At 37.9% G+C, this 19,653-nt stretch overlaps 3 protein-coding genes and 1 pseudogene across 3 annotated transcripts; 3 read left to right on the top strand and 1 right to left on the bottom strand.

Annotated features, from left to right (window-relative positions):
• LOC119984710 (glutaredoxin-C11-like) lies at window positions 1-820 on the bottom strand. The gene has a single exon (XM_038828788.1). The coding sequence runs from the start codon at window positions 583-585 to the stop codon at window positions 277-279; it is 309 nt and encodes a 102-aa protein (XP_038684716.1). The 5' UTR covers window positions 586-820; the 3' UTR covers window positions 1-276.
• Window positions 821-11,713: 10,893 nt separating this feature from the next.
• LOC119984386 lies at window positions 11,714-12,561 on the top strand (annotated as a pseudogene).
• A 2,136-nt stretch (window positions 12,562-14,697) lies between these two features.
• On the top strand, window positions 14,698-15,264 carry LOC119984387 (monothiol glutaredoxin-S3-like). The gene has a single exon (XM_038828300.1). It carries the CDS (start codon window positions 14,769-14,771, stop codon window positions 15,072-15,074), a length of 306 nt encoding a protein of 101 aa, XP_038684228.1. The 5' UTR covers window positions 14,698-14,768; the 3' UTR covers window positions 15,075-15,264.
• Window positions 15,265-18,408: 3,144 nt separating this feature from the next.
• LOC119984723 (monothiol glutaredoxin-S6-like) lies at window positions 18,409-19,112 on the top strand. Its single transcript, XM_038828805.1, has one exon. The coding sequence runs from the start codon at window positions 18,604-18,606 to the stop codon at window positions 18,910-18,912; it is 309 nt and encodes a 102-aa protein (XP_038684733.1). The 5' UTR covers window positions 18,409-18,603; the 3' UTR covers window positions 18,913-19,112.
• Window positions 19,113-19,653: the final 541 nt, after the last annotated feature.

The following is a 19,653-nucleotide window of genomic DNA, read 5'->3' as shown; positions in this document are numbered from 1 at the left end:
TCAGGAAATTCCTTATCAATCATTCCTCTCCACAAGATATAATTCCTGTTGAAACAAAGCATTGGAATGACATTTTTTCACACATTATAGTTCTGTCTGCAATTTTTCATGCGTAAATATAGTCGATTTTCATATCCGAAAACGGGAATTAAGGGAACTTAAACAAAAACATCCCTTAATACAACATCGTTTTCATAAAACTAAAAATCTAGAGAAAAACTGAAGTCTGAAGCAGAACTTGATTAGGAGGCCTTGTTCAAGAGTAGCACTATATTGCTAGAACCAGATGGCATTGGCATCTTTGAGCTTCTGCTTCAAAGACCCATCAAGATGAAGGGATATAACATCTCTTGCTGATCCTACAAATCTTCCACCAATGAACACAGCTGGAACTGTGGGATTACACCCCAACGATTGTAGAGCGCGCTCCATTTCCTTCCCCCTAGCTTCGCGATCAAGCTCATGAATCGCGGGGCTTGCACCAAGGTCGTAAAACAATGTCTTGATGCTGTGGCTCATGCAACATGAGCTCTTTGTGAATATCACTGCTGCCTTCATTGATGCCAATTCTCTTACCCTATCCATTTAAAATCGCTAAGAACGTTCCTGACTGCTTCTGAAACCGAAACAATACCAGATTGCAGACTGATTAATACAAGGATTGTTTGCTGTAGTAGTAGTAGTAGTGCTGAGGCTTGTGGATTTTGTGATTTCATCAGCTCTTATTTATAGTGGGAGAGGTGGATCAATTGTTTTATCCATTAATATTCTAAAAAAGCTATAAAATGAAGGATAAAAAGAAAGAAAAAAATTCCTTCAGATAAGAAAAATGCCTCCCTATGATTTGCTTGACATTGACTCTAAAACAACTTGCTTCTCCTGCATATCAACCAAGCTCATGATCAGCAACGTAGAGCTTCTGTACGACACCATTAAGTAATTAACAGTGCAGGAATCAAAAAAAAAAATGCATAATCTATCAGCAGAACAAAACCAACTTTCGGTCCTGACTAGTAGCATCACAGATTAAACAAATCTTGGTTCTAGCGGAACGAGATTTCTTCGAGCTAGGCTATCTTGGGAGAACCAGAATAATAATACACTGTTGAGATCAGAAGATAATGTTCGAAATCAGAATATTTTTCATTGCAGTTGATTCAATATGGAATGTCAACTCATCGAAGGTCCGAGAGCGTGAACTGTGTGAACTCTTCAATGTTCTTAGCAGATTATTGTGACTGATACTACTCAATCTTACACAGCCTTTTTTCTTTTACATGTCAACATTTGGTTATAGATAAGAGTTTATCCACCGCCTTCTCCACTTTATATCAGCACTGGTCTCATCTCATAAGGTGTTCCGTGTTCATGGTAATGTAAACATCAAGTTATGACAGGAAAAAAAAAACCATGAAAATATATTCTGAAACTACAAAAACAGTGAACAAGACATAATCATGCAGTGGAAAATGGAAAATTCAGGCTTGTTAGTGCATTTTTACTTCAATAACTGATCATGACAGCAACTTGTCGCTCGAACGAGTATGCTTCTTCCCATTTTAAGCTCATTTTCACTGCTTTCTCCCCTCGAACTTGGAAAAATCAAACAAACACAGTATGTAAGCAGTTTCAATGCTTAGAGACATAAATCGAGGCGAAAATAAGTGCAAATGGGTGTATAAAAGTGTGTAAAATATTAACATATCAATAACACAGACAATTGAATTCATCTTAATTTTGTTGAGAGGATTGATGATTTTGACAAATTGTATCTGTGCCTTTCCATAGACATCAAAGGCCAGCATTCTTAGAATCTTAACTGTAATAACCAGAAGACAAAGAATCTTCTTTTTGAACTTTTTTTGTGCTGACACGACTTCCATATGCAAGAATTCTTCTGCTAAAGTCCGCGAATATGCCACAGTACCTTGATGCATGCATTTCTCCAATCTCCATAACCATCCAAGTATATCAGAAGCAACATGTACATATTCATCATCTGCAGCATGATCACATACTGTCCTACTTATCCATTACTGGTTTTTTTCTTCTTGATTTTCCATTTTTTCATCAATATCAGATTCTCCAACTGTTGTTCCTCTTTGTAAAAACATCAATGAAGTTGAAATTCTGAAAAAAAATAAAACAAGAAGATGTGAACTCTCCTATTGTTGGAAATAGAACCTTTGCAGATGACACAGATAATAGAGCAAAACAGATAGAGCAATCAAAAACAGAGAAAAAGAGGAAGAACACGAGAGTTTTACCTTTTATGTGGTCGACAAGAGTGTCTACATTCACGGAGTCTATGATATTATAGCCGGCTATGGGTATACAAAAATACAATTATACCCCATACTAAAAATAACCAACACCCATCAATAATACCGCACCATACCACCACTTTATTTAACACCTATTTCTATAGAAAAGGTCAAAGTTGTGTCCACAAAAATATAATTCTGAGGACCAGAAACTCACATATCATATGTTTTGGTTTCTGTTAAGGATTTCTAATTTTGAGAGTCCTATCATACATTGACATCTATCACTCTCGCGAGTGTATGGGCCAAAAATTGTTTCCATAGGAATCCGTATCACAAGGCCTACGGGAGCCTCAATTGACAATGCTAGACCCACAAGAGTCTTAGTGGAGCTCAATAGGCCCAAGGCCCAAACAATTGACAACTAGACCCACGAGAGTCTTAGCCAAGCTCGCAAAGACCCACGAGAGTGTTGAGCCTTGGCCCACGAGAGCCTGTGCCGCCTACGCAAGGAAGTCCATCTGTCCATATAAACTTCAGTCTACATGAATGCCCACAAAAGAACCAAGCCAGCAGGCTCATTGAAGCCCAATTATTACCCCAAAGGCTTAAAACTCATACTGCTAAGGAAGCTCTAACTTAAGTCATTGGACTCAATCAAAGCTCAAGGCCCGATCGTACGGGTCAACATGTGTGGATACCACGGCACTATAAATATGGAAGAACCCCTTCTCATTAATCTCTCAATTACTTGATACATCGCTATAGACCTTTCACTTCTCTTACTAAAACATTTCTCCCACCAGTGATTGACTTGACCGTCGAAACTTCTTCAACCGACACCACACCGGTGTCCAAACTTGACAATCCACCTCTAATGTGACTTTACAAATTGATTGCAGACTTTTTGATCTATAGCTGAGTTATGACAGAATTCTCCCTCCCTCCTGAATCACAACTCTTGCTTCCTGCCATTGGAATATTGCTTGAGAACGTCACACCTACCAAACACAAGATTTCCATTAGCAACATTAAACTCAAAATATATTAATATACCAAAACTTCTCATCTTTTCAACTCAATAGACTCACAAAAAATGCAATCACAAAAAGGGTTGTCAAGAAAGCAAGCTTGATAGACACCACTCTTGCTTTCTGCCATTGGAGCTCTCCATTACTCTCCCACTGGTTTATAGTTTTGATATAGATTTTAGCTTGTTTGATTTGTATTTAACGGTGCAAATGAGAAGCTACTTTACAATTTAGACCATGCGCATATAATGGGGAAAAAATCAAAGAACGAATATAATACAAATATCTTTTTTTAATCGAAAACGACGATATATAAATTTGCATACATAAAAATTTTCCGGTAGGTATTGAATTCAAAATATTCCAAGTACATGTGATTTTGCCCAGGAGGAATCGCCACTAAAGAGACGTTGTGGAAAGTATTTTCATTAATTGAAATGAAAGAAGCAGAGTTACAAGCTATATTGATAAAAAAAAAGAGAGAGAGAGCTAAACAAACAGCTCAGACCTACGACGGTCAGAAAAACAAGACGTGACAGAACAATGACAGACTACAGTAGCCAGAACAATAACAGAGGGCAGTACACAACTGACCGTTGGTTCCTCTCAGTAAACTTGATGGTTTTGAAATGCAGAAAATGGGGTCAATTAACTAGTATCTACCATAAACCACAAACAATCCAAGTGATTTCAGATTATCTCCAAAGCCATCTTCTTTCTTTTGGAGTAATAAAAAGGGGAGAAAATACATAACTTTGTATTCATGTATTGCTTTTCTTCGACATTGACATGAAAATAATAACAAACATGCAGTTCCTTGACCATTGAACGTCATAAAAATGCTTACTTTCCTTCATTTTTTTCAATCGACAAGAGAAAAACTAGACACCTTTGTCTTAAATATTATGTATATGGCACATCTCTGGATTTTTCCTTCACGGTTTTCAATAATATTAAAGAACTTGTGTCTCCCACTGGCATTAAAAGTCGTGTATCTTTAAGCTGTTCGTATTCATCACTTTACGACCAGCACCCATCTAATCAAACCAGCTTCCTTTTCTCTGCAAACAAGCTTTCTTGTCAATGGTATCAAATCAGCTTCCTTTTCTGCATAATCTCCTTATCACCACCTAGTCTCACCACGCCCGACTCTCATCTCTGCAAACAATCTCTTACTTCCAGTTCAATTTCTACTACCACTGGACTATCCAACCATGGACTTGTTATCCCAACGATACACTACTACTACTGGGCTTTCTCATCGTTATCAGTTGACCAGCACTCTTCAACAAATGAAACAAGAGCCAGGACAATCTCTTAATAACTTTCTCTCTCAGATGCAGTGTATTTGGTATCAACTACAACCATCAGAACCCACTTGGAAACTTCCTGCAGATGCTGCTCTATATGCTGAATATCGTGATCAATTGCGACTTATTCAGTTTCTCATGGCAATCAGTGACGTTTTTGAACCAGTGCGAGCCTCTCTACTTCAGCGAACTCCCTTACCCACACTAGAGTTTGCAGTCTCTCAACTACTTTCGGAAGAGACCCGTCTTCGTTCTTCCAAATCTCAGAATACTGATGGAATTCTTGCCACTCATTCCGGCAGATCAGGACGACAATTTTGTAAGTATTGTGGTAAACATGGTCATCTATTGTCCAACTGCCCAGATATTGAGTGTCGCTATTGTCACAAGAAGGGCCATATCCCATCGAATTGTCCCATTCGATCGAATCAATTCAGAGGCAATCCATCTGATTCTACAATTTCTCTTAGTGATTTAGAAGATTTGATCAAAAGGGTTCTCTCCAAATCCCAACCAAATACCGCACTCTCTACAGCGTCAGATCTTACCATTAAGCTATTTCCAGGAAATGAGGGCCTTGCCTCTACGTCTACTTTCCCTGGAGCTTCTACATGTGATGGATCTTCACGACGCTCCACTCGTATCAGGGAACTTCCTGTTCATCTTCGTGATTATCATTGTTTTTCCATCATTGCCACTTTACATGAACCTTCCTCTTACTGGGAAGCTAGTACTAATCCTCTTTGGCAACAAGCTATGACTGATGAATTGCAGGCCCTACAGAAAACTCATACTTGGGATTTGGTGGATTTGCCTCTTGGAAAGACATTGGTTGATAGTAAATGGGTTTTTAAAATCAAAACTTCTTCTGACTCTGTGCAGAGATATAAAGCACGTCTTATTGCTCGTGGATATACACAAGAATATGGTATTGACTATCCAGAGATTTTTGCTCCGGTTGGACAACTTACCTCCTTACGAAGTTTGTTGGCTGTGGCTGCCATTCGTAAATGGAAATCATTTCAAATGGACGTTAAGAATGCATTTCTTAGCGGGGATCTTCGAGAGGAAATTTATATGAAGCCACCTCCCGGATTTGCTCATCCTCCACATCAAGTTTGTCGTCTGCGACGAGCTCTATATGGTTTGAAAGTAGCACCTTGTGCATGGTTTGGAAAATTCAAAACTAGTATTTCTAAACTTGGCTTCTCTCCGAGTTCCTATGACCCGGCACTTTTCATCCGCCGAACAAACTCTGGCACTATCTTTCTTCTTCTTTATGTGGATGACATGATCATAACTGGTGATGACCTTGACGGTATTTCTAAGATCAAGAAATCATTATGCCAATATTTTGAGATGAAGGATCTTGGTCTCCTCAGTCATTTCTTGGGTCTTGAGATTTCATCTGATGACACTGGCTATTATCTCTCTCAAGCAAAATATGCTTTTGATCTCTTGTCTCGTGCAGGGATAACAGACAGTAAAACCACAACTACTCCCCTTGACCCTAAGACGCGGCTTACCTCTTCAGATGGTGAGTTACTTCCTGATGCTACTCTCTATCGACGACTGGTTGGGAGTTTAATCTATCTTACTGTCACTCGTCCCGATATTGCCTATGCTGTTAATCTAGTGAACCGGTTTATGTCAGCTCCACGCTCTACTCACTTTGCAGTCGTTCTCCATATACTTCGCTATGTTAAGGGCACATTATTCTATGGTCTTCATTTTTCTTCCAAGTCCTCTCCAACTCTACGAGCATTTTCCGACGGAGATCTCACCGATGGACGTTCCATCACAGGTTATTGCTTCTTTTTAGGAGACTCTCTCATCTCCTGGCGTAGTAAAAAACAGACTATTGGGTCTCGTTCTAGTGCAGAGTCAGAGTATCGAGCTCTTGCTGATACAGCATCTGAACTAGTGTGGCTTCGTTGGTTGTTGGAAGACATGGGTGTTCCTCAGTCCTCTGCAACCGTCATTCATTGCGATTACCAGAGTGCTATGAAGATTACTCATCATGATGTTTTTTATGAACGCACTAAACAAGTTGCAGTCGATTGTCATTTTGTGCGTCAATATATCGTTAGTGGTGTTCTTCGTCTTGGCTCAGTCTCCTCTCGTCAACAAATTGCTGAAATCTTCACAAAAGCTGCTCATCCACCGAAGTTTTTTCATGTTTTAGTTTCCAAACTCAAGTTGGTTTGTTTATTACCCACTCGAGTTTGAGGGGGAAATGTTGTGTATTAAACTTGTTTGTCTCCCACTAGCACCAAAAGTCGTGGATCTTTTTATAAAAATATGTATTAAAACCCTTTTTTGTTGCTGGGAAATTTTTAATTATATATTATATTTTGAAATAGAAATTAATTATTATCTGTCATCCATTTTGCTGGATTCCTATATACAGTCAAACTGGGCCAAATTCATGTGAACCGGGCCTGCCCAGCATTCATGTGGGCTTTTCTAGTTTAGGATATTATAAATGAGCCTAAACTATGGGCTCTCATGTGAACCGAGCCTGGCAGCCGGCAGCATCCATATGGGCTTTCTAGTTCAAGAGAAAATATATGGGCCTAAATTATGGGCTTCTGTTGAAAATCCAGTCCAAAATATCTACGACCTATAAAGTCTATACTAATTCCGCCAGAGAAAAATAGACAGTTGCAGAAGCCTTGAAGGGGACGAACTCTGCTAGTCTGCGTCATGGAGGAGAAACCCTAGTGAAGCAAAGTAGTTACTTACTCCTGTAAGCATCAAAACACCGATTTCTTTATTATTATTTTCAGCGATTCTAACTATAATCTATTTTTTTTTTCTCAGATGTCATCTTCTATCTAACATACTATACGTACGTTCCCCTACTTCGTTTTGGTATTTGTTTGTTTAACTCTCTAATCTGGGTACGTGATGCGTGTAAGATGATGGGTTTTGGGTTTTTGTTTGAGCTATATGAGTTTCCTAATGTACATTGTTTTTTTGGTTTCTTTTAAGATGATGGGTTTCTTTTAATTCCAAAGTATAAGAACGAAAGGGATTATCCTTTATTTTCTTGGTTCCTGTTCTTGCTGACTTCCAATTTGCTTTTGAGGGTGAGTTTGTGGCTTTTGTTACTAAAGAGAGATGCTTTAGGTGTTTCATAGTTAAGTTAGCTTGTGTATGAGGAAGCAAGGAATCTGTTTCTTCGTTGTTTTTAGTTCAAGCAGATGGTTGTGCATGAGCTTATGTGTTTGGTTTTTTTAATGGATGCTTTTAAGTATTCGTTTAACATTGAAAAAGTTTATGAACATGGAAACCTTTCTTATCTGGGTTTAGGGTTTAGGGATTGATGAGAGTCATGAGACTAGTGTAAGTCCTTTTGAAGCCTCTCTGGCTGTTGTGACAATTTTCCGGTTTCGGACAGGCAGAACTGGTATTTTTATTGACAGTTCTCCATATCATTGACGTTAATGCACATTCATCTTTAGTACGGTATCAGTTAATAAATGGCGAAAATTTATTTGAATTAACAATAATTTCCGCTTACCCCTAAAGTTACATACTTTATCATAGATCATTGTTAATGCTGCAAATATGAGAAAGTTGAAATTGTGCTCGCCTTGTATAGAAGTTTTAATGCAACTTGATTTCCCCCAGTTAATGACAAATGTATTCCCAGGATTATTTTTATTGTTTTTTAGTACTATTTTTATAAACTATTTTGTCTCCGCCACCTAGCCAGAGGTGGGTTATGGCTATCTTCGATGCTGTGGCTATTTGTTTTGAGTATATTCATTCTGTGTGTTGAATCGTTGTCTGCTTCTTTCCTCTTTTAGGGTTGCTTAAATGGCAGATACTCAAGTTTCAGAGGGGACTTTATCTGAAGCAGTACCAGAGAATGAATCACAAAAGAGGCAAGAAACTCGTGATGAAATGCTTTCTAGGCACAGGTAACATGCAATCAATATCTTCCTTGACATATGTATAGCACTGTCTGGAACACATGTTGGTAAATGACTAGCTGCAGAGACAAAACAAGGTTATTTATCAAATTGGAACTTCTAGATGTGCTCAGCAGTCGTTGCTGCTGTACACTCATAAATTGGGGAATTCTGTTACCCCCTTTTTTTCATAAATCTTATTGTGTTGCATGAGTGAGTGCGGCTCCAATTTAATTCTTCAATTTTCTTGTTTTTGTATGTTGATTTTGATTGGGCACAGAAAGGAGATATCACAGCTGCAGAACAAAGAAGTTGAACTGAAAAAAGCAGCAGCCAGAGGTAGCAAGGCTGTTCACACTGTTCTAAATGGCACAAATCTCTCTCATCGTTATCAGCTGACCAACACTCTTCAACAAATGAAACAAGAGCCGGGACAATCTCTTAATGACTTTCTTTCTCAGATGCAATATGTTTGGGATCAATTACAACTATCAGAACCGTCTTGGAAACTTCCTGCAGATGCTGCTCTATATGCTGAATATCGTGATCAATTGCGACTTATTCAGTTTCTCATGGCACTCACTGATGTTTTTGAACCAGTACGAGTTTCTCTACTTCAGCGCACTCCCTTGCCCACATTAGAGTTTGCAGTCTCTCAACTACTTTTGGAAGAGACCCGTATTCGTTATTCCAAATCTCAGAATACTGATGGAGTTCTTGCCACTCATTCCGGAAGAACAAGACGACAATTTTGTAAGTATTGTCGTAAAAGTGGTCATTTATTGTCAAACTGCCCAGTTATTGAGTGTCGCTACTGTCACAAGAGGGGTCATATCCTAGAAAATTGTCCCATTCGACCAAATCAATTCAGAGGCAATCCATCTGGTTCTAGCTCGTCATTCCATTCATCTAATACATCTGCTGCTGCTGCAACTGAAGAAGCTCCTTCTTCCACTATTTCTCTTAGTGATTTAGAAGATTTGTTCAAAAGGTTTCTCTCCAAATCCCAAACAGTTTCAGATCCTATCACTGAGCTATTTCCAGGAAATGAGGACCTTGTCTCCACAACTGAGCTTGTTCCTGTCGATGTGTCCATGTCTACTTCCCCTGAATCATTCACATCTGATGAATCATCACGACGTTCCACTCGTATCAAGGAACTTCCTGTTCATCTTCGTGATTATCATTGTTTTTCCACCATTGGCACTTTACATGAACCTTCCTCTTACCTGGAAGCTAGTATGAATCCTCTTTGGCGACAAGCTATGGCTGATGAATTGCAAGATCTGGAGAAAACTCATACTTGGGATTTGGTGGATTTGCCTCGTGGAAAGACATTGGTTGATAGTAAATGGGTCTTTAAAATTAAAACTTCTTCTGATGGCTCTGTGAAAAGATATAAAGCACGTCTTGTTGCTCGTGGATATACACAAGAATATGGTATTGACTATCCAGAGACTTTTGCTCCGGTTGCACAACTTACCTCGGTACGAAGTTTGTTGGCTGTGGCTGCCATTCGTAAATGGAAATCATTTCAAATGGATGTCAAGAATGCATTTCTTAATGGGATTCTTCGAGAGGAAATTTATATGAAGCCACCTCCGGGATATGCTCATCCTCCACATCAAGTTTGTCGTCTACGACGAGCTCTATATGGTTTGAAAGAGGCACCTTGTGCATGGTTTGCAGAATTCAGCACTAGTATTTCTCAACTTGGCTTCTCTTCTAGTCACTATGACCCAGCACTTTTTATCCGCCGAACAAACTCTGGCACTATCTTTCTTCTTCTTTATGTTGATGACATGGTCATAACTGGTGATGACGTTGACGGTATTTCTGAGATCAAGAAATCATTATGTCAATCTTTAGAGATGAAGGATCTTGGTCTCCTCAATTATTTTTTGGGTCTTGAGATTTCATCTGATGACGCTGGCTATTATCTCTCTCAAGCAAAATATGCTTCTGATATCTTGTCTCGTGCAGGGATAACAGACAGTAAAACCACAACTACTCCTGTTGACCCTAATACTCATCTTACCGCATCAGATGGTGAGTTACTTCCTGATGCTACTCTCTATCGACAACTTGTCGGGAGTTTAATCTATCTTACTGTCACTCGTCCCGATATTGTCTACGCTGTTAATCTAGTGAACCGGTTTATGTCAGCTCCACGCTCCACTCACTTTGCAGTTGTTCTCAATATACTTCGCTATGTTAAGGGGACATCATTCTATGGTCTTCATTTTTCTGCTCAGTCCTCTCCAACTCTACAAGCATATTCTGATGGAGATCTCACTGAGGGATGTTCCATTACGGGTTATTGCTTCTTTTTAGGAGACTCTCTTATTTCCTGGCGTAGTGAGAAACAGACTCGTGCATCTCGTTCTAGTACAGAATCGGAGTATCAAGGTCTTGCTGATACAGCGTCTGAACTAGTGTGGCTTCGTTGGTTGTTGGAAGACATGGGTGTTCCTCAGTCCTCTGCCACCATCATTCATTGTGATTACCAGAGTGCTATGAAGATTACTCATAATGATGTTTTTCATGAACGCACTAAACACATTGAAGTCGATTGTCATTTTGTGCGTCAATATGTCGTTGGTGGTATTCTTTGTCTTCGCTCAGTCTCCTCTGCTAAACAAATTGCTGAGATCTTCACCAAAGCTCATCCACTGAAATTTTTTCATATTTTAGTTTCCAAACTCAAGTTAGTTTCTTTATTACCAGAGAGGGAATGTTGAGTATATTAATCTGTGTACTTGATGCGCAAAAGATGATGGGTTTTGGATTTCTGTTCGAGCTCTATGAGTTTCCTAATGGACACAATTTTTTTTGTCTTTTAAGATGATGGGTTTTGTCTTTTAATTCCAAAGCATGAGAACGGAAGCGATTATCCTTTATTTTCTTGGTTCTTGTTCTTTCTGACTTCCAATTTGCTTTTGAGGTTGAGTTTGTGGCTTTTGTTACTAAAGATAGATGCTTTAGATGTTTCACAATTATGTTAGCTTGTGTTTGAGGAGGAATGAATTTATTTGTTTGTTGCATTTAGTTCAAAGCAGATGGTTGTGTATGAGTTAATGTGTTTGGTTCTTTCAATGGATGCTTTCAAATTTAAGTATTCATTTAACATTGAAAATTTTTATGAACATAGAAATCTTGTGATCTGGTTGATTTATGACACTGGTGTAAGTCCTTTTGAGGCCTCTTTGGTGGTTGTGACAAGTTTCTGGTTTCTTCAATTTCCATGTTTTCCTACGTTGATTTTGATTGGGCTCAGGAAGGAGATATCACAGCTGCAGAACAAATAAATTGAACTGAAAAAAGCAGCAGCTAGAGGTAGCAAGGCTGAACAGAAAGCTATGAAGAAGCAGGTATCTGTTGCCAACCAATCTGAGCATTTGAAGCCCAGCAAGAGTACAAAGAGGCAAAAGAAGAGAGCCTCAGCAAGAAGAAGCAAAAGAATTCAAGAAGAGCAAAACAATAATGTTAAGTGATCAATTCATTGAAGACGAGAAATTCGTAAGGAGGCTTGCTCCTCCTGGATTAACTGTAAACGAAATAAAGCCAGATGGGCACTGCCTCTATCGAGCTGTCGAAGATCAGCTGTTGAAGAGCTTCGGAGAATGGCGGCTGCCTACATGAGGAAACATGCATCTGACTTCGTCCCATTTTTCCTTTCAGAAAATGCAGCAGAATGGGATTCTGATGAGTCAGTAGCAAAGAGATTTGAGGATTATTGCAATGAAGTGGAATCTACAGCAGTTTGGGGAGGGCAGCTTGAGCTTGAGACTTTAACTCACTGCCTGAGGAAACCGATCCGTATATTTTCAGGATCCTTTCCAGATGTGGAGATGGGGAAAGGAGTACAAGTCTCTGGTTATTTGATCGAATAGGTTATTGCTAAGGATATGTGCAAAAGTTCTTTTTTTTTTGGATTGCTTGTCTGCCTTTTCTAATGTCCCCATGGAACTTCCATGTTTCAAACATTCAATATTATCACGTTATCTCCATTGTTAATGATGGTATTCTTATTTTCTTTCTCTGGCTCTTGCATTCAAGGTCTAGTTTTCTCTTTAATGACGAGGAGCATGAGTCTTTGGCCTATATAAATTCGGGGTGCTTGGATTGCTTCACTCTCGAGTACTTGATAAGTCGCATGGTGTTAATATGGAGAGTTGAACTTGGGTTCTTCAACAGGAAAGATTCATCCCCATCTAACTCGGCCACCCATGGGTGATGGGTGGTTGCATTCAATGAAAATTAGTAGTACGGATACATCACAATCAACCTTTATTCCAAACACATTATCATACAAAACCTTTATTCCAAACACCTTATCATGTTAAAGACAAGACTCATGGGTGGGAGTAATGTGTATGGAAGTGAAGGGAGGTAAATGGCCCTTCAATCTATGGATAGCCGGTTATGCAAAGCAGATTGAAATTTGCACTTCTTTCACTTTTGGGGCAATGTGGTGGCACCTCCAAGAGGTGATATGCCTTCCAACATTACACCACCATAAAATATTGACATCATCTTATAGGACTGGGTCGGGTCGGTTGATTATCGGCAGATAATGCAACCGACCCGACCAATCGATTTTGATCAAAATGTGAAAACCATTATCGGCCCAACTTTTATGGGTCGGATGTCGGTTGGCAACCGACATTTTAGGGTTGGTTGATGGTTGATTATCGACTTGCTGGTAATGGATCGGTTGACCGATAATGACTGGTAATAATAACAAAACTAAAATTATTAGTACTATTTTCTTTTCTTTAAAATAGTCGGTTGGTCGATAATTATCAGCCAACTAACGATACGGTATTTTAGAAAACATCAACCAACCCATCTACACATAGGTCAGGTGATATTATCAGCCCGACTATCTGGGTTGATTGATGGTTGATTATTAGTCGGTCAATAATGAGTCGGTTGATCGATAATGGCCGATAAAACCAAGCCAGTCCCAACCCTATCTTATACCAAGAAAAGAAAGATGCCAAGTAACCTTGTTCAGTGTTGGTGACAAGAATTCTCTAGAAAAGAAACAACTTTGATCGACTTGCTAATTTTGCTGTTAGCGGAGACGCCCTTGCCGACACCTTGCCAAATAGGCGGATAGACTCAAATTGAGTGGTGCCCAAATTCGAGCCTCGACTCCCACTTACTTGCCGTGAAATATACTCAAAACAATGGATGTGATATTAATTCATCACACAAACCAAAAGAAAAAAGGTAACTCTAAAAGGTATATATATTATTTAGAATATCTTGGCAGTAGCATAATAGTATGATAATATATAATGACATTAATGGGTCTGACATCTAATATAGTCTAATAGTACTGTTAATCATGTGTTTTAAGAGCAGAATAAAAGTTAAGCGGCTCCTTTTTATGGAGAATTAATGACTAGATTAACTTAGAGGCTCCTCAAGGTATATTCTTCTTCTTCTCTCCAAACCTGTTATTAGAAAAATCCAAACCAAACACTACAAATTACGGCTTTGGATCAAATGCCCGTGCGACTTTGTTCTTCTTCGTTCTCAACCCTACTCACATTAAAGATATTTGTCCACTTTGGATTTATTGATTCCCGTGAATACATGAACTCGCACGGTTTTGTTCTTTCTGATTCGTTTTACTTAATGGTACTTAGGCCTAAGAAAAAGGTCTCTTAATGGGTAGGGATATGGATTTGCTTTATAAACCCACAACGCTTGGATTATCAGGCGATGTGATATATTTGACACTTTGGCCATTGACATTAGTTCTTACGTGTAGAAAACGTGTTGTTATATGAGAGTTATTCTACTTTTACTTATATATCATTCGATTGGATTATGCGAATCCGACATGGAATAATTTATTCTTGACAAATGTTGCATGGTGTGCTAGTAGCCTTACACTTCCCTTAAAGGGCGAGTTATCTCTCTCTCTCCCCCCTTTGCTGCTCTTTAATATCTCCTTTCGGTTTCTTCAATAGAATTTATGCTAATCCCCCAAAACAGAAATTGGCACCCACAATTCAATAAATTAAACACAAAGTTGAAAGAGAAGAGATCCTCCGATCCCTGTTGATGATGAGAGAATCCCAAGTCACAATCTTCCGGATGCCTTTTCATTGATATATATGCAAACAATCCATGGCCTAGCTAGTAGTATAAATAGCCCAACCAGCTGGGTGTGAACCATCTCAACACACAAGAGCTAGCTTTACAGATCAATACTCAACATTACAGATGGAGACAGTGAGAAGCATGGTGAGTAATAGGCCACTGGTGATATTCAGCAGGAGCAGTTGCTTCATGAGTCATACTGTGATGACACTCATTAGCAACTCTGGTGCAAACCCTACTGTCTATGAGCTTGACCAGATCCCTAATGGACTCCAAATTGAGAGGGAATTGACACAACTTGGGTATAACAATGTCCCAGTTGTGTTCATTGGACAACAGTTGGTTGGAGGAGAGCAGCAAGTCATGAGTCTTCATATGAGGAAGGAGCTTCTCCCTCTTCTCAAAAGGGCTGGTGCCATTTGGCTTTGAATCATCTATCTATCTATATATATATGTGTGTAGTATGTGAGGATCTTCTATATTATCAGATAGTGAGAGTCTCTTGTATATCTAATTAGTAATTACTTTTTGCTTTATGGGGGGTGATGATGATCACCATTACATTCATCTCCCTCTTGTATTACATATACGGAAATCCAGTTGCAAAAGTTGAGGCAAAGTAGCGACGGATGTTTTCATCACTAACCAACAAAATATTTTTTTTCCATTAATTATTTTGCAACGGAATTTCCATCACAAAATTCCGTTGCAAATATTCTGTAGCAAAATTTTTGCGAAAGACATTTTTACAACGTCGTAAATTCCATTGCAAACCGGATTAGCTACAGAATTTCATTAATTTTTTTGTAGTGTTTATGGGTTGATGATCACTATTACTGAGAATTTATGTATGATATATATAGAATATGGTATAATTAACCAGCCAAAATAAAAGTTACTTGAAAGTTGAAAGCTCTGTGGATAAACCTAAGAGATTTTGGGAATAATATTAATTAGCAATTAAATAGAGATAGACTAGTCAGTCATCTACATGATTCATGAAACAAAAAAAAAAAAAACTCTTTCTTCTTTTTTTCTTTATGTTCCTTGACTATGGCCGGTTTACTAGAGTTTTTTTTTTTTGTCATTTTCTTCGTTAGTTTATAAATGGTGAAAAAATAATTTTTAAATAAATAAAATTGAAATTATCCAAAAAAAATTCATAATATTATATTTTATGATTTTTAATTTTTCTATAAATTTTGTTTATTTTACTATATATTTATTATTTAATTTAATTTTAAAAAAAAAAACCGGCCACTAGCCCCAAGCTTAAATTTGAAGCTTATGGACCGATAGCAGTTGCCACTTGTTTGACGCAAGTAATACCGCTTTTTGTCCTTGTTGTTCCCGTAAAGTTTGAGAGTTTTGGTCCATAAATTGATCTTAAAAAATTGTCCTTAATCATGTTGTGTCAATTAGTTATAGTTGAATAAATATTTCCGTTCGAGGTCTCCGCTATTAGTAATAGTATTGATTGATTGATATTGATAACTGTAGTATTCGCATAATCTCAACGTTACACATGTAAGCGAATAATAGGCCATACTTTTGATGACATGGCGGCACAAAATCGCAGCATTTTCTGTTCGAGGTCTCCTCTATTAGTAATGGTATTGATTGATTGATTGATGATTATTCTGTTTTGTTGGAACCAAATGAAAATAACGTGATAGTAATTCAGATAACAAATTAAAGCATGCAACAGCATAAAATCAAATTCCTTTTGCTTAGTTCTATATATATATACTCATTTGTACGTACCAATTAATAGCATGCAAGAATGCAATAGACAGCCAAAGAATCTAAAACCTAATCCACTTATTTAAGGGATCGAGATTGGTCCATTGAACCAAATTATTGTAGACGCTAGGGGATTGTCAGAAGTAGTTGATCCTCTCGGGTTCGGGTGCAAATAAGAAAATTTTATATACGTGTATTTGGAGTAAGAATAAAACTCCTAACTTCTGAAAAAACGATAAACTCTCTCCTAATTGTTATTCTTACTCCCAAGTCCCACTAACTCATGTATATGCAATTATGCATGGAAGTGATAAGTTGGGTCAACCTAGTCGGTTCGAGTCCACCCCTCCCTAGAATCTTTGAAGGAATTTAGGGTCCATTTAGTTTGTTTTTTTATTTTATCTATTTATAATGTTTTTTATTTTTTCAAAAACTTCTTTTCTTTTTTGTTTTTTTGTATTAAAATCGTTTTCCAATAATTTCACATTTTCTAAAATAAACAACTAAACATGTTTTGAGTTTACCTGTGCAAATGCATGGATGAAGTCTCTTACATACATAAACGGCCTTTGACTTTTGTGTTGACTCATTCAGCAAGACTCTGGCCCATGGGCTTTTTCTTTGGGCTACACGCTTACGTAGAGTATCCATCTCGCATAAACCCAAGTTTAAAAAGGTAGAGAAATTCTTTTGCGAGGTGTTTAAATTCCTAGTTTTGATAGATACTCTCACATGATCTTATTAGGATCCATTTGAGTGTCATTCCCTCGATCACTTGTATGATCACCATGGATGATGCAAAAAAAACAAATAATAATGATAAATCATGGGTTTTTGTCCCATGTAAATTCCAGATATTTAGATTGTCTCACTTTCTCCAAACAAGGGTGGAATCAGGAATTTATATGAGGGGGTAAAAGATTAGCGGGGGATTGGGGGCAGCGCTCCAAAATTTCTTATTATTATTTATTAAAAAATTACCTACTTTCTCATTGATTGTAATAAAATCAAAGTGAAAATAAAAGTATCATTGAATGCATAAAGATTGTATTTACAAGAAGTATAACCACTGTCGTTGAATCCATTGATCTAGATCATGCGTATGCAAAAAAATTTCATAAAGTTTTATAATAAGGTTTGGTGTTGTGTTGCTTCTTTTTCATGGGCTCCATGTTTCTAGGTTGGGGAAACAAATAGGAATCACATGATCAAACCACAAAGAGATATCGAACACATGATGACCATTGATTCAAGAAAAACTACTCTGACAGTCCTCTCTTATTACCCACTTCTAGTCCTCCTAAATCAACAACTTAATCCCCGGTCCCCACATGGCTCCGCCCATATCTCCAAGTATCATAAAAGTATTAATTCATTCCAAGCCAACTCGATCACACCTTAATGCAATTGATAATATTACAACGAGAATATATATACTGAAGAATATATATAGTTGCAATGTTGCATCAAAGGATGAAAATCAATTCCGAATTAATAACATACATGGCTAATATATATAGTTGCAATGTTGCAATGTTGGTCCAATATAGTTCACTATACATATATCATACTGAAACATGCATTGTGGAATAATAACTTAACTTGGAGGGTCCCCAATCCCTATACTATATATATATTTATATATGTGTGTGTGTGGGTATATCCTTATTCTCTTGTACGACTTGCTAATCTTACAAGTGATCATTCTATTAATGGCAAATGGCTAATCTTTCTAATCTTTATTCTCTCTTTCGGTTTTCATGATGAAACCGAACTGTCTCTCCACTTAAGCAGATGCTCTCATACACGTTGCCAATATTACAAAACATCTTTCTTTATAGTTTTCATGTGTGTGTGTGTGTGTGTGTATATAGAGAGAGAGAGGCAAAAGAAAAGGAAGCATAAAATCTATTTGGCCAGATTGCCACATTGTGCAATGTTTCTTTTCTGAATATTTTAATTTGAGTAGTTTCTGACTTTCTGTTCAAAGAAATTCAGATTCACCACTAAACTCTAAACAAAACCCTTTCTTTCTTTTTTTTCACTATTTGATGTTCTCTATTTGGCCTAGACTGGTATAAATAACCCTCCCATGGCAGTCTTCTCCTCATCACTACAAGCTAAGCCTGCCTTTTCAAGTCTCTTGCAAAAACTTCATATATATACATACAGCTAGCACTCACATTGTGATCTGTTTACATCTCTCTATATATACATGGATACATCAGTCAGAGGCATGGTGGGAAGTAACCCACTTGTGATATTCAGCAGGAGCAATTGTTGCATGAGCCACACTGTGGTGACACTCATTAGCAACTTTGGTGCAAACCCAACAGTTTATGAGCTTGACCAGATTCAAAATGGACAACAGATTGAGAGGGCACTGCGTCAGCTTGGGTATCCGAACGTACCGGTTGTATTCATTGGCCAACAATTGATTGGAGGAGAGCAGCAAGTGATGAGCCTTCATATGAGGAAGGAGCTTGTTCCACTCCTCAAAAAAGCAGGAGCTATATGGCTTTGAATCACATCTAGACAAGCATTATATAAGCACCTGCAACAATTACTTACATGTATTAGTGTAGTAGCATAAGCTTAGATAACCAGTTTTCTTTGCATTACCTTATGACCTTACTTTTTATAGGGGGGTGATGATCACTGTTACATTCATCTCCCTTTGTGTTGTAGCTTCTGAGAAGTAATAGATTGCTTTTCCAGCCAAAATAAAGTTACCAACTTTAACAATTAAACTCATATTACAGTTCTAAGGCCTTAAGACTTGTCCTACTGGCAACAAAACGAGCACAATATTGCATGATCAAGAGACCATGGGTTCAAACCCCCTGTCCCCGTGGGGTAGTTTGGGTGGAAGGTTGGATCTTGGTATGTGTGAGTTAAATGCATGTACCCAAGTTCGATTCTGTGCTTGAGATAATATATATATATATATCCACCAAAGTTACACGTTCCCTTTGCGAAGTCTGAGCTTTATTGATAGGCTAAGCAATGCAAAATCAAACGCCTACAACATGGATAACCATGCCTTTCCATCTAAAATGCATATTTTTTTTTCACTTTTATCACCTTAGAAAAGTGAAAGGAAAATGGGCATGTAGAGAGAGAGCAAAAAGAAAATTTTACTTTAACCAAATATCATAGAATTCAATATTCCCAAGTCCCAACTTCGCAGACCACCTGTTCTAGCATAACCACATGAGACGACAAAAATAGAACTGACAAAACCACATGAGACGCACGATGAAAA

The sequence above is a fragment of the Tripterygium wilfordii genome, chromosome 18 (genome assembly GCF_013401445.1).
Source record: "Tripterygium wilfordii isolate XIE 37 chromosome 18, ASM1340144v1, whole genome shotgun sequence".
NCBI lineage: Eukaryota > Viridiplantae > Streptophyta > Magnoliopsida > Celastrales > Celastraceae > Tripterygium > Tripterygium wilfordii.
Note: the sequence above shows the minus strand (reverse complement) of the source record. Positions and strands in the feature narration are given on the sequence as shown.